Here is a 21,862-nt window from a genome sequence, read left to right as displayed (position 1 = left end):
TTTAGTAAAATCTAGATGCCCAGAAGCATCATTTATTGCAAATCAGTTAACCAAAAAAAATACATCATTTTTGCAAACTACAACTTTGCATGTAGATAACTTTATTACAGAAGATATCTTTTCTTAAACTACACTCTAGTTTATAAAACATAGGAAGATTCAACACCACGTGATGTTTTTATCACTCATTTTAGGGATGTCACAATAACAACGGCCCGAAATGTTCACTAAGATGAGTGCTCAAAGCTCTGTGCTTTGAGAAATCCATTTTATTTGGTGTTCTAATAGAAAGGAATGAGGAAGAAGAACCTTTTTCTTAGGTTTTGTGGATTAGCTGCGCTCTATCTGCCTGTCCCATAGCTCTAGTCACAGGGCTTTGCACCCGAGCGAGTGAGATCCCAACACCTCTACAAGGTGATATATTTCTGATATATTTAAGACTTGCTCATTTAGATTTTTGAAACAAAATCCACCTTCTTTTTAAAAACAAAAACAACAACAAAAAAAAACCAAAACGTATTTACAAACATTAAATCTGCCACAGGCTTATACTATATTTTACAGGATACACAGAACGAGTGTACATCAATATAAAAAAAGATGCAGCACTCCAGACTCCCAGGAACAAAACGTCAGCGGCTCTGAGCACAGCCGGGCTGTGCTGCCCCAGCTCCAGCCCAGTGGCTGCAGGGCTTCCTCACCTCCTCGGGCTGTCTGCCTTCAGACATTCCCTCTACCATAGGCAGCCATCCTTAAAATAAGGATGCGGTTTACGAGTTTACATCGGCATTTCTTTCTTTCAACAGTTACTCAAATGCAAACACAAAAAAACCCAGCAACTAAAAAAAGAGGAAAGGTATTCAAAGTAAAGTTAAGTCTCCTTTGTGTATGAGCTCCACAGCTGTGGGTTTGGTACATACCCCGTCGTTACGGGTTTGCCCTCTCAGAAAGTTTGGCAGATGCTCTTCTTGGTCTGTAGGGTGGCTGTTGGTTTGTTTTATCTCAGAACCTGTCCTTACAGGTCTATAAACATGAATTTTTTTTAATCATAAAAATCATTTAAATATATATATTTATATATATATAAAAACGAGAGAGAACAAAAATTCCTATTACCGAGGCAAATATACAACTCTATAATACTGAAATTTAAACAAGGACCGGTACCATAAAATGTCCTCTCAGATAGAACAGCAAAGGAAACATTTTAAAGTACATTTCAAAAACCCACCCATACTGAATTTATTTCCCCTATGGAGTGGCATTTTTAGTCAATTTTTTTCTTCCTCTTTTCTTTCTCACATCTCTTTCTGAATTGAAAGAGAAAAAAAAAAAAACAATAAATTAATGGCATTGCAGAATCCTGAATGGTCGCTTATAGCTTTACATAAACATTTCCTCTCAAATCAGCACAACGAACCCCCAAACAAAAGAGAATGTCCCATAAAAACCTCATCTTTACGATTCCTCGAAACACAACCACTGGTGTCTCACATTGAGTTCTTAACAATAGAACATATAAATAAAAAAAGGCAGTGTTCTCGTGTAAAATAAAAAGTACATAAATAAATACTAAAAAAAAAAAAAAAAAAAAAAGAATTAATTTGTCTTTTTTACTTTTGTATAAAAACATATTTAAAAAAAAGGATCCTTTAATAAAAGCATCCAGCGTCCTGTTTAACAACGAAAAAAAAAAGCCGTCTCTCAGGCTGCAGTCCCTGAGCCCCGCTGGGTCTCACTTGAAGGCCTCGGGGATGTGTCCCATCTGCGACTGCATGCTGGTGGGGGGGCTGGAGATGCCCTCGGACCAGTCGGACACGTTGGAGTGGGGCGAGGAGCTCGACCACTGGTCTGGAGACTCCGGAGAGGGAGTGAGGAAGGGGTGGTCGGGCACCTGGAGCTGGTGGCTGGGGGTGTTGTCCAACGGGGAGGAATAGCTGTGCTGGGAAGGGGGGGTCAGGAACTGCGTGGTGGTCATGGGCTGCGCGAGGGAGGACGGCAGAGAGGTGGGTAGCAGCTGCGAATCTTGGGGCAGGATGGTGTGCACCGCCATGGCGCTGCTGCTCACCGGCTGCATGTCGGGCTGGCTCAGCTCAGTACCGAGGAAATTTTGGCCCATGTGGCCGCTGGCGTTGGAGCCGGGGTTGTGGTGCTGCTGCGGCTGGGGCTGCTGCTGGGGCTGCTGCTGTTGGGGCTGCTGCATGCCGGGCTGAGGCTGCATGCCAGGCTGCGGCTGCATGCCGGGCTGCTGCATCTGCTGCATCTGCTGGTTCTGCAGCAGGTGGGGCTGGGAGGCCAGCCGGGTGCTGGGCATGGCCTGGTAGCTCATCATCTGCGACAGGCTGGTGCTGGGCAGCCCGTTGTGCAGGGAGCTCATCATGCCGTGCTGCAGGTTCTGTGCCTGCTGGTGCGTGCCCGGCTGCATGCCGCCCCGCATGGCGCTGTACTGGTTCTGCACCATGCCGCCCTGCAGCCGGCTCAGCCAGTCGCACTGCCCGCTCAGGCCGGCGGCTCCGCCGACAGAGAAACTCATCGGGGCGCTGCTCATGGCCGTGCTGGGGCTGGAGACGGGGAGGTGCGAGAGGCGCGGCGGCACCGCCTCGAAGGCCATCCTGCCAGAGCCGCCCAGGGCCATCTCCTGCTTCCCTGCCATGTTGAGGTGGTTGATGCTCATGTGGGCGTCGGGCATGCCCGGCAGGTGGTTCAGAGGCATGGAAGGGGACTGCTGGAACGGAGAAGTCATCAGCGGAGGGGAGGCGACGTCGGACAGGTACCCATGGGGTGACTCCAGGGAGTCCACTGGGGACAGCACGCTGGCGTTGTCGAGTAGACAGCTTTTTCCATCTTGTGATTTTTTCCTCCGAGCTTTCAGGTCTTTGGAATCCTTGCCGTTGCAGCTCAGGCCCTTGGTGCTCGGCTTCCTGGCTTTCTTGCCCTGCACGGCGGGCTTCAGGTTGCCGATGTAACTGCTGGGGGAGCAGAGCGGGGGGGACAACGTGGGGGCCCCGAGGGGGCCGCTGTGCAGCGGGGGGCTCCGCACCAGGTTGTACTCATCCAGCAGGCGCACGATGTCGTGGTGCATGCGCTCCTGCGCGATGTCCCGCGGCAGCCGGTCCATGTGGTCCGTGATGTCGCGGTTCGCAAAGTGGTCCAGCAGGACCTTGGCTGTTTCGTAGCTCCCTTCTCTGGCGGCGAGGAACAGTGGGGTCTCCTCCTAGAAACCCAGATGTAGTTAGGTCCATGCTCACTCATCTTCCAGGGAACACCACACTGTACCCCTTACCAAGCACTGCATAACCGCTAACTCCAAACCCCACAGCAGAACAACAGTCTCAGTGTCAGGCAGTGTTGTTTTACAAGCTCAAACTGCCCTTTAACATAGTGCCCAAATACTTCTTTCCCTGCCCACCGGTCAGCCCCAAAGACCCTACCTTATTGTTCTGCATATCCTTATTGGCACCGTTCTTCAAGAGGACGACTGCGGCTTCGACATTGTTCACAGCAGCTGCCCAGTGCAGTGCTGACTTGCCTACAGGGGAAGGCCAGGAAACACAGCAAGAATTAGTGAGAGGGAAAGGGACTAGTAAAGCAGCTCTCTTCTTCTTTAGCCTCCCACTGTACCCAGATCATCCACAGCGTTGACATCTGCGTGGCAATTGATGAGGTCCTCCAGCATCCCCTCCACAGCCAAGCGAGCAGCCAGGATCAGTGGGGTCGTCCCGTCGTGCATTCGGGCATCAAGATCAGTCGCCCTGTTCCTTATCAGGATCTGCCCCAGCCAGAGGAAGCATAAACGTTAGGTGGGACAGACCTCAGAGACACCCAGAGCTTGCAAGCCCTTCCTGAGGGTGTCACAGAACCATAATGGTTGGGTTGGAAGGGACCTTAAAGTCCATCCAGCCCCAAGCCCTGCTACGGGTTAGCTGCCACCCACCGGATGAGGCTGCCCAGGGCCCCATCCAACCTGCACCGCTGACCCAACATGCGGGACAAATGCTTTCTGCAGAAAAGCAAAGGTGAAAGGACCCATTACCTGGAAGACTCCTTGGGCATCGGCAGAGACAGCGGCGTGCAGAGGGGTCCTGCCCATGTTATCCTGAATGTTTGCATCAGCACTGGCCTCCAGCAGGCGTTTGGCAGCGTCGGAGCGCGAGTAGCGGGCAGCCAGGTGCAGCGCCGTCTCGCCAGTGCGGTCGGTCTGGTTGTGCAAACTGGCGCCCTGGTAGATGAAATCTGAGATGACTGCAGGAGCATCGTCCTCCTCCTCGCTGTTACCAGTCTCCAGCCCTCCTCCGCTGCACGAGGCGATCATGAGGGGCGTGAAACCATCTGAAAAGCGTGGGGGAAATTGGTGAGAAAAGGCTCGCTGCCTTCCTGTAACTCGGGCGGCTCAGCGAGATGCTCTGTCTGCAATAGATGCTTATTCCCGGGGGTGCACACAGACTGAGTTCCTGACTGCTTCTGCACATCAAACACGAATATCCTTCCTCTGATATGGATGTGAAATTCCTCCGTGGCTATCTCAGCACTCTCTGGTTTTCCTGCTTCGTCTGCTAGCTGGCACACTGACATGCAAGGTGCGATCAATACGAAGGGTTGCTCAGCACAGACTTCGGTGTGGTACAGCACAGCCTTAGCTATTTTCATTATTTCAGCAGACAGTTTCAGAGAGATGGGGAAGACGAAATGTTTGAAACAGTTTGAATGTCTACTAACTATTAATGTAGCCAAAAGCTTGGAAAGAAGATCGTGAAATGTGCATTCTTAAGTGGATGATCTCTAAGGTCCCTTCCGACCCAAGGGCAGGGAAGAAGTGGAATGATTTAATAGTTCTCCTGTATCCTCTGATTTTCCTCTCCACGATTAAATAAAGAGATCTTGTTGAAAATAGAATTTGGCAGTGTCTCATGCAGAACAGCAACCGTGCCATGCAGAGGGGTGAGCGGTAACTGTGACATGTGGCTGAGAGGGCAGGGACAGCACGTTAAAAATGGAGATGGGAGCTCTGGGACTGCCCATCTGCAGGCAGCGAGGATTTGAGATGAGCCAAAAAGAGAAGGCAGAGAGCCTTACCTGGACCCCGTACGTTGACATCCATGCAGTCTGCATCGATCTCGCCCTGCGGTGGGGTTGGGGCCATGGAGGAGATGCGGAGGTCGGCAGCATCCAGGTGCTGCTGGGTCCACTGCCTGTGGTCTGTCTGGTCATCTGTATCAGGCAGCATCGCTTGCTCCTCAAACTGAGGGACAACAACAAATGCTGAGTGTGGGATGGGGGAGCTGAGCTGAGCTGCAAGGTGGGAAGTTCTGCAAGCTGCACAGGTGTGTTTGCATTGCAAGCAGGTTTAGAAAGCGGCCTTGGGAAGTCCCAAGAGACTCCTGTGTGCTGCTTTCCATGGAGCTCTGTTCTTTCCCTGCCACAGCCCAGAGAGCAGCTGCTGCAGCGCAGAAAGGGAATCCTGCAAGCAGCTTACCCTGAACTTCTTGGTGTCCAGGGTCTCCTCGTCACCCCACTCATTTTGGTTGTCGTCCATCAGCGTGCCGTCAGAGGCATTTTTGAGGGGTCTTTGAAAAATAAAACCATGCCAAGAATTAGTTCCTCTGCAGGGACAGATCTGTGATGGGCTGTGCTTTATACATGCACAGAAGAATCAACGAGGCTAATTTTCAGGACATCCCCTCAAGGTGCCTTTCATACTCTCCCAAGAGCCAGCGGACCAGGAAGCATTAAAAAACCTCCTGCAAACTGAAGTGTGGTTTTCTCAATGCAGAACAATACAAAACCCCACTTTTCTCCTCCCCACCACTCCACTGCAACGCCCTAGAGAACAAAACCGATGGGACGGTTCAGAAGAGCCTCCAAACAGCCCCACTCTGCTGTGCCTGGCAGATAACAAACCCATTACTCACTTCAGTCCAACAGAATCTTCCCCAAGCGGTTCTCGGCGCTTCTTCTTGCTCGACTCCGTCACTTTGAAGCCCTCTGGGAACCAGAGCTGGCCATGCTCCCTGCGCCGCTTGCGGGACACCAGCACTCCCACTCCAATGAAAGCAAGCAAGACCAGTGCAGCCACCACCACATACATAGGATACAGCTGGGAGTTCCTCGCGGGCTCCGCCGTTTCACCTGGAAAGCAACGGGGCACAGAGAGATGCTGAGACATGAAGCTGCATAGCAAACGAGTGACAGAGTGGAAATGAAGCAAAATTAGTTAATAAAGGGACCCAAGGCTGATCTAAATCAGCCCCCTCCCAAAATAAGGTCATTTTATACGCTATTAATCAGAATTGCAAACTATCGGCAAATTCTCCGCTGCACAAGGCAGCCTGCATCAGGAGACAGCTTTACTTTTTTCTCCTTTAAGGAAAAGGATTAGCAAACTTCAAATCACTGCGCTTGCATTGAGCTGTTAAGACAAAAGGATTTAGGGGGGATTTTCAAGATACAAACTTCAACTCCTTGCATGTCACTGATTGATTGGAGCTGGTTGGGCTGCGTGGGCTTTTTTTTTTTTTTTTTTAAACTTTTATAGTGATAATGATTTTGAAATAAACCTGGAATAAGCAAAAATAATAAACACTTCTGGTATTGTTTTTAAAAACAGACTTAAAGGAATAAAAAGATGCAGCTGTTATTAAAACCAGATTGTGCTCAAATGTGGCACCTGAGCCAGCAGATAACTGAGCACGGATGAGGTGGGGAAGTTTCAGGCTCTCATCAGCTGCACTTACTCTTGACGGCCTCTATTTTGTAGGGGATGTTCAGGTTGCCCAGGGAGGCCAAGGCCCCCAGGAAGGCTGCCACATCGGTTGCACTCTGGAAGCACTGGGAGGACGACTGGATGCACTGCCGGTTGTCAATTTCCAAGTAGACGATGGATCTGTGAGAGAAGAGTCAATGGGAGATGAGGGGCCACCATCAATCACCCTGCAGGGCAGTGGGCAGCAGGAGGACTGAGTCCATCTCGTCTCTTCTCCGTGGCCCGAGCCCTGGGCTCACACTGGTGGTCTATTGGATCTGCCTCCATAAACACTGCAAAGCCTGACTCCTTATCTACAGGAATGCGAGGGAACCTGCTGCACCATGCTCTGAAATCACCCAGACACTACAATATTGTAAATAAGGCTGTTTGGGAGCCGTAAGATCTTTCACATCAGTTTCACTGCTCAAACTCCTTTGGTTTCATTGACTTTTGATTGAGTCCACAGAGAGGGAAGGTCAGATCTATATGTTTATACAAAAGAGCTCCAAACACAGTCTGCAGCGATTGAGTTTTACAACAAAGCTCTCGGAAGCATTTCCCAGGGAGAACCTGAGGCTTAGCCCAACGCCTTCCTGTGAGCAGACATCAGCTGGGCCAGCCCCCCCCGCCCAACAACACCCAGTGCGGGAGCCCCGCAGCACCGTGCAGAGGTTCAGGTTGGGTATTAGGAAAGATTTCTTCTCCAGGAGAGCGGTAATGCATTGGCACAGCTGCCCAGGGAAGTGGGGCAGTCACCATCCCTGAAGGTGTTCCAAAACTGCGGAGATGTGGCACTGTGGGATGTGGTCAGGGGGCATGGTGGGACAGACTGGGGTTGGGGACCTGAGAGGGCTGTCCCAGTCTTAATGGTTCTGTGATTCTCTGCTATTATTATCAATACACGAAACCAACCCTGCGCTGCGACGGAGGCACCCGCCGGTCCCCTTACCCTCTGATGTCCATCTGATCCAGCTCTCTCTTCTGCCTCCTGCCAGCCCTCGAGTAGAAGCTGCTCTTCACTTTGTTGATGACAGCACTGGACATATCTGCCCAGTCCTCCGTTGACCTCTTGATGTAGTGCTTTTTCAGCTCCTCCTCATTGCCGTAGTATGGGAAGATCATGTACTCTCCCTTGGCATTCTTCTTAAAGACTACATTGGTGTGCAGCACGCGGCTCAGCTCCCTCAGGAAGTTGAAGGAATTGTTCTTCAGGTTCTCAGGGGTGATGAGGACCACCACCACCAGCGTGCCATCCGCCAGCTTCTCAGGCATGTTGTTTGCACAGTCCAGCCCGTCCCACTCACACTCAAAGTTATTGCAGCCCTGGTCACAGTGACCATCTGAGAAGTGGTCCTTACAGTACTGGTCATACAGGGGGCTGGGCAGAAGGGAAGAAAGAAAGACAAAGGAATGAATTAGACCAGGCACTGTGCGCCTACGGGTCAATGATTGGACTAGATGATCTTAGTAGTCAAGCTTTAATGATTTTATGATTCTATGATGATTGCTAAGGAAATAGTTTGTGCTTCCCAATGAGCTCTCTTTTGTGTAAATATTATTTATCTTAATGGATATGGGACCAGTTGACATGGAAGGCAATTGTGCCATGCAGCACTGCAAAGTGCTCATCTGAGGGGTGAAAGATAGCAGCTGTTGTGCCATAAGTCACAGTCTAGATGCCAGAGAACAGGGAAAAGTGCTGTGAGCTACATTACAAGTCACATTTTAGATGCAATGGACAAATTGCTGAGACTCAGAGAAGACACGAGGACACAAAATAGTTACTCAGATTAGAATTTGTCCAGGAATCTGGGAGCAAGTCCCTGCTGTTGCCAAAGACAATGCTTGCCATGTGCCTGGATGCTCACATCATCACACTTCCTGCTTGGTCTGCCCTACACTGAACCTCACTGTGCCACTACTGCTGGTTGCAAAATTCACATTTGTGGCACGATGCAGGGCAGGGCAGCGAAGCCAAACAGAGAGCTACCAAGTGTGCACAGAACTCTGTAGGACCAGGGGGAACTACGGGGACTTAAGATGCAGCCCTACATCCAGGAGAGGCGAATGAAGACACAGCCAGAAGACTGCAGCGCTCACGGCTTTAAAGCAAGAGGACCAACAAGTCACTTACTTGCACTGCCCCTCGTACTTCTGGCAGTCAAACCCATCATACAGGCAGCCCGCGTTGTTGCACTGCGAGTCACACTTGCCATCATTGAAGTACTTCCAGCACTGCAGTGACTGTGAGCAGTTCTTCCAGGGGTCATTGAAATTGAGCGAGCAGTCACCGCCATCCCAGCCGCAGGCGTGGTTGTTGCACTTCCCATCACAGATCTTATTGCCGGCATAGCTCGCGCAAACGGCGATCTCACACTTCTCCTCAATTTTGGGTGGGATGATGTCCTGCCCGAAGCCGCCTTGGAAATCAAAGTCGAGGATGTGGCAGTTGAGGCCGTTGAAGTTGGCGGGGCAGTTGCAGTGGTAGTAAGGGGAGGCGTCGCTGAGGAACTCGCAGGTGCCCCCGTTGTAGCAGGGGTTGGAGATGCAGGGGCTGCTGGCCGGGTATTGGCACTCCGGGCCCGTGAAGGCCGCCGCACACACGCACTTGGAGCTCTTGTGCACGGAGATGCAGGTGCCACCATTCAGGCAGTGCAGGGTCCCACAGGTGTGGGAGTCGTTCTCGCAGGTGGCACCCACAAAGCCCTGGGGAGGGGACAGCAAGGAGGTCAGTCACTGAGACCTATGTCCTGATACACAGTGTGTGCTGGGTAACTCAGCCCAAACGTGGTGAACCAGAGGGCACAGCTGCGGTGCCGCCTCTGAAGCCAGTGATGGGCAAAATCGCCTACAGCACGAACCTCATTAGAGCATCCCCCTGAAAACAAAGGGAACTCTTCTCCATCTCTGCCTGTCCCACCTTTACATGGCACAAACCTTCATCCACCAGGCAGAAAGGAGCCTGCCCCACAGAGCCAGGTATCACACCGGCAGCGCTGCTCCTCCCTGACTCAGCAGGTGAGGAAAGCTTGGATGCATGGATTCTCCTCCCAATGGAAGGGGCTGATTTCCCCACGTTCAAAGCAGGAGCACAGTGGGAACCTACCGGAGGGCACTTGCAGATGAAGCCACGGCCGGTGTTGCTGGCCACAGCACACGTTCCCCCATTCCTGCAGGGTTTGCCCTTGCAGCCATCCACCACAGTGTCACAGCGACGCCCTGCAGAGGGACAGGAAGGTGTGAGGAGCGAAGCAGGGCACACGAGGTGCTCGGGGTGCACTGCAGGCAGCGGTGCTCACCTGCGTAGCCGGGCCGGCACTCGCATTTGTAGTCATTGACCCGCTGCACGCAGTTCTGGGTGCCGCGCGCGTCGCAGGGGTTGGAGAGGCACTCGTTGACGTCTCCCTCGCAGCGCTCCCCTACAAAGCCAGGGGGGCAGATGCAGCTGTAGCCACCTACCCGATCCGTGCACTTGCCATTGTTAAAGCACTTGGGCCCCAAGGTGACAGGATCAAAGAAAGGGCTGCAGTCATCCACATTGATCTCACAGTGCACCCCTAGAGAAATGGGGGAACAACCCACACAGCTCATCAAACAGTATCTTGGGGCTTAGAGGTCCCTCGTGCGAACCTTCCCTGTGAAGGGGCTGAGCCTGACCAACTCAATGGCAGTCTGAGCCACCGCTCAGTGGGAAGCACGCAGCCCATGCAGCTCGTGTCCAAGGCTGCGTGGCCTTGATGGCTGAGCCCGCCAGCACACGCAATCCTCTATTGCTGCATTTGCTTCTGCAAGCCCGAGCAGCTAATGAGCAGATACCAAGGATATCTGCATTCCACCCACTAATGCCCCAGCCTGGGGAATTAATTTACCTTGAGTTCCTCTGGGGCAGGAGCATTTGTAGGTATTGATGAGATCGATACAGGTTCCTCCATTCTGGCATGGGTGGGACAAGCACTCATTGATCTCCTCTGAGCAGTTAACTCCATGATAACCAGCCACGCACTGTGAGGAGAGGAGGGGAGAGCTGTCAGAGACCTTCACCCAGTTGCTGCACAGTGCACAGGACACACAAACACCTGACCTATTCCCGATCCACCTGAGTTACCGCAACTCCCAGAAAGAGCCCAACACAAGAGAGCAGCTCCCACCTCACAGGAATAGCCCCCCAGGTAGTCCGTGCAGGTGGCTCCGTTCTGGCAGGGGTTTGGGGAGCACTCGTCCACTTGCTCCTCGCAGTAGCTGCCGGTGTAGCCGGCCTGGCAGCGGCAGAAGTGAGTGTTGCCACTGTCCACACAGAGCCCCGAGTTCCTGCAGAGATGAGCGACGTCGATACCTGCCAGGGAGAGCAGTGAGACGCGGGGACATCAGTGACACCCAGGGAAACGGCGCATCCCAAAATGTGACAGCAATCCTTGGGAAACCTGGGGAACCCCAGGCCGTGCGCAGGGTACGATGGCAGGGATGTACCTTGCTGCTTTGCAGCCACCTCGCAGGAGACGCTGGGGACATCACAGTAGAGCCCCGTCCAGCCGCTGTTGCACTCGCAGCGGTACAGGTTGTTGGTCTGCCAACACTTGCCCCCATTTTTGCAGGGTGAGGAGTCACACCAGCGCACCAAGTTCTGTGCAAGGAAAGCAAGGGAGGAGGTCAGGCCCAGAGAAGCTTCTGTAGGATGAAGCCCCATCCCTGCATGCAGGGACCCCTGGAATCTTCTCACTACCTGGCAGTTGAGCCCCGTGTATCCCTGAGGACAGGTGCACTTGTACGTCCCGTAGCTGTCCTGACACGTGCCCCCATTGAGGCAGGGCTTGGAGTCACACTCGTTGATGTTGTGCTCACAGTAGCTGCCCGTGAAGCCGGATGGACAGAGACAGGTGAAGGTGTTGATGCCATCCACGCAGGTCCCCCCATTGAAGCAGGAGCTGGGAGCACATACACCACATCCTCATGAGTCACCCCCACAGCTGACACTCTTGGTACTGGACGCCAGTCCCGAAACCCCTCCAAACCCACCCAGAGACCCCAGCCCCATGCTGGCAGTACCTCTCAGTGCAGTCAGGCGTGTTGTTCTCGCAGTGGATGCCGCTGAAGCCGGAGGGGCAGGTGCAGGTGTAGCTGTTGACGCAGTCGGTGCAGTTGGCCCCGTTCTTGCAGGGGTTGCTGGCACACTCATTGATGTCCTCCTCGCACTTGAGCCCGCGGAAGCCGGCCAGGCACTCACAGAAGAACGTGCCAATGCCATCCGAGCAGGAGCCACCGTTGTGGCATGGATCTGGAAACGGGGCACACATGCATTAGGTGCAACGGGTCCAGCCCTGGTGTTATCCCCACACACAGAGGGATGGGACAGAGGCCAGCCCAGCCCCAGCTGGGAAAGCATGAAGCACACGGGACACGCTCGCTCATTGCCTGCACGTCACCGTCCCCCCCCAGCCTCCTTCCTGCCAGCCACCACCTGGCCTAGATTGACGCAGCCCCGCGGGGATGGGGCCGAGACATTCCCAAAGCCCCACAACCTAGACCCACACAGAGACACAGCTTCCTGAGCACGGGGAGGCTGACCCAGCCCTGGGGACCTGGGGAACACACACAGCCCTGGGTGTCCCTGGCTCTTACTGGGCTGGCAGTCATCGATGTCGGTGTCACAGTTGCGGCCTGCGAAGCCCACCCGGCACAGGCAGCGGTAGCTCCCGTTGGTGTTCTGGCACGTGGCCCCATTGCGGCAGGGGCTCTTCACACACTCATTGATGTCAATCTCGCACGTCTGGCCTACGGGACAGCAGGACGGGGACCGCGTGAGCTGGGGGGCACTGGCAGAAGCACCAGGGCCAGTTGCTGTGCCCTGGGCGCAGCTGGCAGAGCAGGCTCACCTTGCCAGCCGGGTGGGCAGCTGCACGAGAACCTCTTGTAGTCCTCCGACTCCCGGCACTCGCCGCCGTTCTTGCAGGGGCCGCCGGCGCAGGGGGCCAGCACGTCCTCACAGGTGGCTCCTGCACAGGGACAGGTGCCCGCTGACCACCTCCCAAGGGAAAATGGTGACCGCGCAGCCTCCACCTGCCCTCAGCCTGCTTCCTCTGCAGGGCCTGGGCTGTCCATCCAGAGCCCTTCCCTCCATCGCTATGACCCCTGGCCCCCACAGATCTTTAAACCCCTGCAATCTGGGCCTCGTTAAAGGGCTGCACGTTTCCTCTGGAAGGGAAGTGCTGCTCAGGGTGTCTTTCCCCCCCCCTACTCCATTGCTCTTCCTGTTTACATACAGCCAAGGGACACGTTCCCTCCAAAACCTTATCTTCCCTGTCAGCCAGTATCTCCCAAACTGCCCTTTGCTATTTTCCAGAGCCTTCCCCTCCGCTCCTGCCCTATCCCCATCCCTTCCCCCCAGGGGTTTCTATGACCACTGCTGAAGGCAGGAAACAGCTCACGGCTTCCTGCTATTGTGCTCTGGCTGCTGCTCTGTGCGAGCGGAAGCGAGAGGACGGCAAACAGGAATCAGCTCAGCAGAATCACCCGGCCCTGCGGCCTCAGACTGCTTTTTCCAGCCCAGGGCACCACAGTGGGAGAACCAGCAAGGCCCCCATCACAGTGGGGTGGGTTCCCAGTGCCTCTGCCCTCTGCAGTGGAGGAAGATAAGGAAGCTCTGACCAGCTGTTCCTCAGTGCTCCTCTCAGTTTCCTCCAGCTGTGCTGCAGCACAAGGGAAGCATAGGGGAAGACCTAGAGCAGAGGGACCTGTTTGCAGCCTTATAGGAGGGCTGAGGGGCTCCTGCCCCCTCACCTGTGTAGGGCAGGAGACAGTTGCAGGTGTAGCCAGCCACGTCGTCAATGCACGTGCCTTGGTTCAGGCAGGGGTTGGAAGCGCATTCATTGATATTGGTCTGGCAGTTGGGTCCTGGGTTAGAAAAAAGGAAATAGAGCTTTAAAAACAAGGTGAGATGGAGTCAGGGGCATGGAGAACCTCCTGCTGTCAGCTTAAGCCACGGGACCCCAGACTGCCAAAGGTCCCCAATTCCCTCCTGGTGTAGGAATCTCCATTGTGCCTCCAGTGACATCTCTGGTCAATGGGGACATCCTCCTGGAGCTCCCACCCAGCCCCTGGCACAGGGCAGTGTCCTCAGCCACATCCTTACCACTGAACCCTTCCCTGCAGGTGCAGATGTAACCGCTGGTCATGTCCTTGCAGGTGCCACCATTCATGCAGGGATTGGATTCACACTCATTATTGTTGATGTCACAGTTTGTCCCGCTCCAGCCCGGGTCGCAATCACAGCGGTAACTTTGGGGAAAAACAAGAGCATAAAGCAGAGGTTTCGGTGCCACCTGATCGTGCTTTGGTGTGAGCAGTGCTGTGCCCAGCCTACCCGTTCAGCCCATCGTGGCACCTCCCGTGGATGCAGGGGTTGCTGTTGCACTCATTCACTTCGGACAGGCACTTGGGGTCATGGAAGCCCTCGGGGCAGAGGCAGGTGAAGCCATTGATGCCGTCCTTGCATGTGCCCCCATTGTGGCACGGGTTGCTGGCACACTCATCGATGTTGATGTTGCACATGCGCCCTGGGAAAGAGGTGAGCAGCAAAGTGTCAGTTCTAGCAGGGACACGGCACTGAGGTTCACAGTCTCCTGGGGACACGTAGACTCCTTCAGATATTGAAGGCTCGGGTCTCTGGGCACACACGTGTGCCAGGCCTGCCTCTGGGGTAAGGGGACTTCACACTGCTGCTGTGCACTCCTGGCTTAATTCAGTGCAATCAGGAGGGGAAATCACTGCAGTCAGGAGGGGGCCACGCTGTGGGCTCCTGTGGTTCAGGAGGGACTATCGGAGGGAGCCAATTTCAGCCTGTAACCCTACCTGCTGAGGCTGACAAAGGATGGCTTTATGGAAGGCTCCTGGCAAGCAGGAGCACAAAGAGCCGCGTGGCCCCGCAGCCCTCACTGCCGCGAGCGGGGAGCCGGCAGGGTCTGCTGCTATCAAAGCTCTTTGCTTTTTGCAGCGTTGATCAAACAAACCAGTTAGACAAGGCAGCAACCCGATACCCATGGGAGTGGATGCAATGGGAGTCAGATTCCCGGCACTGGAACGCCTTTGATTTTGGCTCCAGCTGGAATCGCCCGCTCAGACAAGCGGGAGGTGCTGGGCTGGGGTGGCAGCACTGCCGGGTGCCCAAGACAGGGGCAGAGCATCCCCAAGACCTCGGCCCCCCGGCCGCTCACAGTGCCCCAGTCCTCACCTCGCCGTGCCCCACTCTCACCTGTGTACCCCGGCTCACAGGTGCACTCGTAGCCATTGATCTTGTCGATGCACTTGCCGTAGTCACAGGGGTTGCTGGCGCAGTCGTCCAGGTTGATCTCGCAGTTGGGCCCTTGAGGAGGAAAGCGGGGGTGTTTGCAGGGTGCCCCCAGCCCTGCTGACGATGCACAACAAACCCCACGGGCGCTGCTCCTGCACCACAACAAAGCCTCCCCCGCAGACAGCTTCCAGCTGGGGTGCGGGTGCTAAACTGGGAAAACTCGCCCTGGCCGAGGACACCCCCGCCCCAGGCCATCCCCAAAACCAGGGCAGCTGCTGGCAGCGTCCTCCCAGCGCATCAAACCATCCCAGGCTGGGTGCCTCGCTGGCACCGCCGCCCCAGGTGCTCCCGTTGCTTACCCGTGGTCCCCTTGAGGCACAGGCAGTTGTAGGCGTTGTTCCTGTCCTGGCAGGTCCCCCCGTTTCTGCAGGGCTGGCTCTGGCACTCATTGATGTTGATGTCGCAGCGGTGGCCCGTGTAGCCGGGCTGGCAGAGGCAGGTGAAGGCGGCGATGCTGTCCTTGCAGGTCCCATAGTGGCACGGGTCGGGGTTGCACTCATCAATGTCGATCTCACAGTGTACACCCGAGAAACCTGGAGCCATTGGAGACACACGGTGAGGATGGAGCATGTTGGGGGGCAGATGGACAATGTTGGGGTGAAGATGGAGGGCACTGGGGTGATGATAGGGGACACAGGGTCATGACATGAGATGTTCCTGCCCACTTGAGCTGGGCACATAGCAGCATCCACCCTCTCCACCAGTCACACCAATGCAGCAGGACCCCCCCCCAAGTGCATGGCACAGGGCAATAGAGCCCCCCCAGCCACAGGGCCTTTCAGTGCCCAGCTTGCAAGCTTTGTCCCAGGGTGCACAATGATCTGCAGTAAGCTGCCTCAGCTCAGGAGTGGGGCCTCATGCTCGCCCGCGTCTCGTCCCGGAGCGTGCAGGGGGGGCGGCCGCATGCACCCCCGAATAATCACCCCCCAGCAGATCCTATTCTCCTGGCCAGCTCCCTCCCCAATGGGCTGGGGGTGGAGAGCCGAAGACAAAGTACAGCTTTGACTAGACCCCGCCAAGCCCACATAGCAGCTTTTCATCGGGGCTTGGCATTAGCAAGACACTAATTAGAGGCCATTCAGCTGGAAGATTTCTGGCGGGAGCTGCTCCACAAAAGAGCCACTGTTTGCCACCAGGGCTCAAGTCATCATTCTGTGCAATCGCTCCTTGGGTTTCGGTGCGTCGAGCCCCCGCAGCCCTGCACCTTGCATCCCCATAGAGGCAGCTTTATTCCTTCCTTCCTTCCTTCCCCATCGCTGCTGGGGGGTGCAGTGGGATGGGCGCTGCGGGGCCACACCTCGTTAGCACCAGGCTCATTACGGGACTGGCTGGAAGCGGGCATCTGCGGTGAGTTTTGGGAAGACTGGCACTTCCCTTGCTAGTAACTCATTGATGTGGTTTTATGGCACTTCACGTGGCAGAAGGTGACTCAATCCTGCTCAGATGTGCCCAAGCCCCCCAAAGACACGGGGACCTTACCTTCGGAGCACTCGCAGCTGTAGGTATTGGGGCCATCCACGCACTTGGCCCCATTCTTGCAGGGGGTGCTGGCGCACTCATCGATGTCGAACTGGCACAGGTGCCCGTTGAACCCTGAAACAGAGGCAGACGTTGCATCCCTGCCAATGGCTGGAGCACCCCCTCCCCGCCGCCCACAGGTCCCGCCAGGCCCCCCACATCCCAGCCGGGGCGCCGGGTTTCCATGGGGACGGCTGCGCGGGGCCCTGAATGCGGGGCTGCGACCCGCCATTGAGAGCATCTTATTTACATCTCTAGAGGAGCAAAGTCTCTGAACTTCAAAACCTCCTTTCACAGATTAACCGTCTCCCCATTCTCCGCTCCACCCCGTGACTTTGACACAGCATTCAAAGTGGCTGGCGAGGCCCCCCGGCCCCCGGCCCTCCTTCCCAAAGAGGGGCCTTTTCAAGTGCAAAGCCGAGAGCTTTAATCCACCTTCCCCTCTCCCATGGACTGGTGCAGCAATGGGGCTCAACCCATCACTGGAATGGCAAAAAAATCCCCAAAGTGGCAGCTCTGCGCCCAACCTGCTGCACGTATGGGGATGCCACTCATGGCACAGTTTTGCTGTGAGCATCCCACACTGCTGCAGGGCTGAAGCTCTGCAATGGATAGAGCCAACTTTTGAGCTCTGCACTGCCCAGGTAGTTACTCAGCACCAGGGATGCTGTAAGGGATGCAGAAAAGGGATGCCACGTACCGGTGGGACACTCGCAGTGGAACTCGTTGATCTTATCCAGGCAGTTGCCATTGTGCAGGCAGGGGCTGCTGGCACACTCGTCTGTGTTGATTTCACAGTAGACGCCCTCGTATCCTGCAGACAGACCCAGCACCCTGTCAGCTCGGTGCCATGGGACCAGCGTGCAACATGGCAGGATGGGCAGCTGGCACCAGGGAGGTGTTTGGCCTTTATGAGGACGGCCCAGTAGCCACGCTCCATCCGATGGGACCTTATGCACAAGCACCCGTGTGACCATCCACCATAGATTTCACATCCCAAGCCAGCAAGAGGAAGAGTGCGGAGGGCTGGTGGTGCCCAAGTCCCTACTCCCAGATCACCACACAGGTTTTTGATGCTAGCCCCAGGCACAGCAGCCTCTCATAGCTACCTGCCCAAATCCGTGCTCACAAGCACATGAAGCCTTCCCTGCCCGCACCCAACATCACTGCAGGTGTGCCCACACACCAGGCATGCAGATGCACTGGAACTCCCCGATCTGGTCCAGGCAGGTGGCATCGTTCTGGCAGGGGTTGGAGAGACACTCATTGACATCGATCTCACAGCGGGGGCCTGAGTAGCCCTGCAGACACTGGCACTGGAAGGACCCCTGGGTGTTGATGCACTTCCCCGCGTGCTCACAGGGGTTGGCTCCTGCAAGACACAAATGCTGCTGATAGGACACTTCTCCCTTTTGTGCTGCACAAACTGCTTGGTGCCAGGATACAACACTCACCCAGTGAGCACTCATCTACGTCCTGGTTGCACGCTGGCCCCATGTACCCCGAAGGACACGTGCAGATGGCTTTGCCATTGACAGGGTTGGTATCACAGTTGGAGCCCTCGTTGCAGGGGTTGCTGATGCAGGCGTCATCCAGGTGGCACAGCAAACCTGTGGGGAACAGCACGATGCTGGACACGTAGCTCACCATGCGTGGAGAGCTTGGGGAGGAAGGGGGATGTGCAAAGAGCTGCAACCAGCACGAGGTGGTGCAGGGATGGGGCCTCACCTGTGCGCCCATGGGGACACTCGCAGTAGAAGGAGGCCACCCGGTCGTGGCAGGTGGCCCCCTGGAAGCAGGCGGCCATGGCGCAGTCATCGATGTTCTCACTGCAGTCCTCGCCCGTCCAGCCATTGACACAGACACAGTTGTAGCCACCGTGGTTGTTGTGGCAGGTGCCCCCGTTCTGGCAGGCATTGGGCATCAGCTGGCACTCATCCACATCCTCGGTGCAGTACTGACCTGTGAAGGAACGGAGCACCATCAATTCCCTGTGCCCTCCATGCTCTCTCTACCCAGCTATGCATCCTCTGGGCAGGACGTGTCCCCCAGCATGTCCTCCTGCTGTCCCCCAGCACTACCTGTCCACTCGGGTGGGCACTGGCAGTTATAGGTGTTGACGCCATCCACGCAGGTGCCCCCATTCCTGCAGTTGTTCCCTGGACAGTCGTCGATGTTCTCCTCACAGTTCTGCCCGGCGAACCCTGCACAGAACAGCCACTGTATCACCTCCCTGTGACCATGCCCCTACCCAGTTCCACCATCCCCACAGCCCCGCAGGGCTCCCAGCACCGAGGGGTGCTCTCCTCCTGCCATCCCCGCAGCTGGGTGCTGTTAGCAGGCAGACAGCCCGCCGGCGCTCCCCGCCCCGCTCCTTTGAAGCTAGCGCCTGGTTTCATCCCCAGCCGATTCCTGACACGCACATTACCCCAGGAGGGAGCAATCTCCCAAGCCTGGCAAGCAGCCCCATCCTCGGCACAGGGTGCCAATGCCCCCGGCCCCGCCACGCTCACCCTGAGCAGTGGAGGCTGTGATGGGGACAGGATGAACCGGGGCCGCTTCCACCGCCGCTCACGGCACCCGGTGCTGAATCACCCCGCTTTAATTTCACGTTTAAAGAGCCTCATCGCCAATGTTTCCCCCACAGGGGAATTCTTTGTTTCCAAGCCTCTCGAAGAGTGAATCATAGCACGGTGTAAATCTCAGCTCTCCTCTCAGCGCAGCCCGGCTGCTCGAGTTCATGTTATCACCTCCATCTGATAGCATGGAAACCGTGCGGCACCTGACCTCACCCCACAGCATGTGCAGCAGAAATGAAACGGCCCTTACTGGGATATCGGCCATCTCAACCCCCAGTATGGCCACTGGTCTGGGGTTGGCACCAACACAGGGATGCTGCTGAGTGGTGGGGATGGGCAGGGTGTGCTCCTGCGAGCACTGCCACATCGGGACCATGCAGGGAAGAACGCACACCAACCCCAGCACCAGTCCAAAGCAGATGAGCAGGTAATTTTGTGCCTCATTCTTAAGCAGTTGGGCTGAGGCTGAGCAGCAATAACCAGCAATGTCCTGCCTACCAGCACTAACACTCTGAATGAGTAATTTTGAACCCTCCGAATGAGTAATTAGTACTGCAATTACTTTAAACTCAGGGTTACAATCTGCAGCGATGGCACGATAAAGCAGACAAGATTAGTTTAACTTTCAGAAACCCGCTGCAGTCAGGAAACAAGAAGGGGACTTTGTTTTTGCTGCATACCAGCGTATCAACCACTCTTATCATCAGCATCGGCCCCGGTTCCTGTGCCTCTGCCAGAAGCCGATGCAGCCCTCACACAAGCCGTGCCCTATGGCACAGCTGCCAAAGAACCCCAGTGTCCCCCTCAAGGACCAACCCTGCCCTATAGTAGGGCTGCGCCACCCATGGGAGGCGAACCGGCCGGCACAGCATGCAAATTCCCTGGCAGCAGCCGCCAGCTGCAGCGGGGTGTGAGCGCCGATCCCCCACGGCAGCGATGCTCCCCAGGGCGATCCCTCACCCCGCTGTGCCCGACGCCAGGAGAAGTGCAGTGTCAGCAGTGCAGCAGGCAGGCCAGCACTGCTCCTTGCCACCCTCAGCTTGCCCGACCCTGCGGCAGTGCCGCTCCTGTTGAGCGGTGCCTCTGGGAGCTGCTGGCTCTGTGGGGCCAGGCTGCCTTCCCTGCATCAGCCCCAGTGCTGCTGGTAGCGTAAGAGCTCTGCTCCAGCCTGGGTGAGCAGGTGCAGAGAGAAAACTGGAATTCCTACAGGGCCATGGTGACCATAATGTGGGTATCTGGATGCGGGCATATCGTTTTGGGTCCCAACATACGGATACCTGGATTTGGGCACCTGGATTTGGGTCCCAAGATATGGATACCTGGATTTGGGCACTTGGATTTGGGTCCCAAGATATGGATACCTGGATCCGAGCACCTGGACGCAAGCAGCTAGATAAGGGTACTAGGATGTGGGCATCTGGACACGAGTACCAGGATGCAGACGTATCTCTGCCAGCTGGGAGAGCCCGTCCCCATCTCAGAGGGATGGCAGCACAGGGATGCTCCATGAAGGTGGGGCAGAAGGGAGGATGGGACTCCCATGGCAACGCTGAGCTCCTGCAGGAACCCTTCATTTTGGAGGCTGCCCTTCATTTCTCTGCCCTGCAAGGCAGGCTCCTCCCACACTCACCGGAGGGAGCAGCAGTGAGCATGGGCAGGGTCTCCCTGCCCCAAGCCCATCTGCACTCGGAAACTTTCTAAAATAGCTATTCCGGGACAATAATTCCAGTCTGGAAGTGGATTAAGCTGAAGCGGAAAAAGGCACTCTTATTCTGGAATATGAGCATCCGCACAGGGGCCTCTGCTGAAACAGTTGTTTTGGAAGAGCTATTTTGGTGAATCACCACGTATGAAAAGCCCCCAGCTGACCTCTCTGTTTAAGGCACAGCTGCCCAACATCTTCCCGGGGCCATCCAACACAGAGTGCTGCAACGCTTGGCTTTGTCACTCCCCAGGAGGTGATACGCATGAAGCACTGTGCGCTCAGGGAGGGGAAAGAGAAGGAAAAAAAGCAGCAAATCGACCCCGACACCTCCCCTACCTGGCAGACAGGTGCAGTCGTAGGTGGTGTCCCCCGTCTGGCGGCACGTGCCCCCGTTCTGGCAGGGTGAGGGGTTGCAGGGCACATAGAGATGCTCGCAGTTCTGCCCGGTGTAGGCTGGCTTGCAGGAGCACTGGTAGGTGCCCACCTCGTTGGTGCAGCTGCCGCCGTTCTTGCAGACAGGTGGTGAGATGTTGCATTCGTTCACGTCCTGCTTGCAGTTGGCCCCGTGGAAGCCGGCCGTGCAGCTGCAGATGTAGTGGACTTCAAAGGGGACGCACTGACCCCCATTGGCACAGGGGTTGGAGGCGCAGGGGTCGGCCTGCTGGCAGGTTTTACCTGGGGAGGGAGGGAAGAGGAGGATGCAAAGAGCAGCTCTGAGCGCCGGGGCACAGGGCCACCTCAAGAGCTGTGTTTGCAGGGGGGTGCAAATAACTCCCCCCAGCTGAGCGTCTCCCAGGCTCAGCTATACCAACCCTTTCCATTTGTTTTCAGTGCTGACAGAAAAGCTCAGCGCCCTTCTGCAGCAGTGGGGTTTTCAAGGAGCAGCCCTCAGTAAAAGCTGCTCATCCCATCTCATCCCACCCAACCACAGACTCATTCAGGCCCTCTCAGATCCCCAAGCCCAACCCATCCCA

At 55.7% G+C, this 21,862-nt stretch overlaps 1 protein-coding gene across 2 annotated transcripts in view; it reads right to left on the bottom strand.

Moving 5' to 3' along the window:
* Positions 1-21,862, bottom strand: part of NOTCH1 (notch receptor 1) — a 35,241-nt gene continuing 13,379 nt past the window's right edge. Inside the window, exons 4-34 of one of the 2 annotated variants that reach the window (XM_085239219.1) lie at positions 21,225-21,563; positions 18,686-18,808; positions 18,333-18,566; positions 18,059-18,214; positions 17,791-17,976; positions 17,305-17,418; positions 16,566-16,679; positions 15,386-15,619; positions 14,988-15,098; positions 14,100-14,292; positions 13,869-14,014; positions 13,517-13,630; positions 12,613-12,732; positions 12,359-12,511; positions 11,786-12,014; positions 11,463-11,664; positions 11,210-11,363; positions 10,891-11,075; positions 10,612-10,744; positions 10,042-10,299; positions 9,849-9,961; positions 8,877-9,448; positions 7,692-8,120; positions 6,732-6,880; positions 5,910-6,126; positions 5,474-5,564; positions 5,074-5,239; positions 4,034-4,329; positions 3,622-3,769; positions 3,432-3,529; positions 1-3,214 (exon numbers count right to left, since the gene is read on the bottom strand). In XM_085239219.1, the coding sequence (XP_085095345.1) occupies positions 1,736-3,214; positions 3,432-3,529; positions 3,622-3,769; positions 4,034-4,329; positions 5,074-5,239; positions 5,474-5,564; positions 5,910-6,126; positions 6,732-6,880; positions 7,692-8,120; positions 8,877-9,448; positions 9,849-9,961; positions 10,042-10,299; positions 10,612-10,744; positions 10,891-11,075; positions 11,210-11,363; positions 11,463-11,664; positions 11,786-12,014; positions 12,359-12,511; positions 12,613-12,732; positions 13,517-13,630; positions 13,869-14,014; positions 14,100-14,292; positions 14,988-15,098; positions 15,386-15,619; positions 16,566-16,679; positions 17,305-17,418; positions 17,791-17,976; positions 18,059-18,214; positions 18,333-18,566; positions 18,686-18,808; positions 21,225-21,563 (7,256 nt within the window). In that variant the 3' untranslated portion in view covers positions 1-1,735. The remainder of the gene's footprint in view (positions 3,215-3,431; positions 3,530-3,621; positions 3,770-4,033; positions 4,330-5,073; positions 5,240-5,473; positions 5,565-5,909; positions 6,127-6,731; positions 6,881-7,691; positions 8,121-8,876; positions 9,449-9,848; positions 9,962-10,041; positions 10,300-10,611; positions 10,745-10,890; positions 11,076-11,209; positions 11,364-11,462; positions 11,665-11,785; positions 12,015-12,358; positions 12,512-12,612; positions 12,733-13,516; positions 13,631-13,868; positions 14,015-14,099; positions 14,293-14,987; positions 15,099-15,385; positions 15,620-16,565; positions 16,680-17,304; positions 17,419-17,790; positions 17,977-18,058; positions 18,215-18,332; positions 18,567-18,685; positions 18,809-21,224; positions 21,564-21,862) is intronic. The other variant, XM_085239220.1, reaches the window with a different exon arrangement.

Source organism: Meleagris gallopavo, chromosome 19 (assembly GCF_905368555.1).
Source record: "Meleagris gallopavo chromosome 19, MGAL_WU_HG_1.1, whole genome shotgun sequence".
NCBI classification, from domain to species: Eukaryota; Metazoa; Chordata; class Aves; order Galliformes; family Phasianidae; genus Meleagris; species Meleagris gallopavo.
The sequence above is the reverse complement of the archived record's forward strand: the minus strand, read 5'-3'. Positions and strand labels throughout refer to the sequence as shown.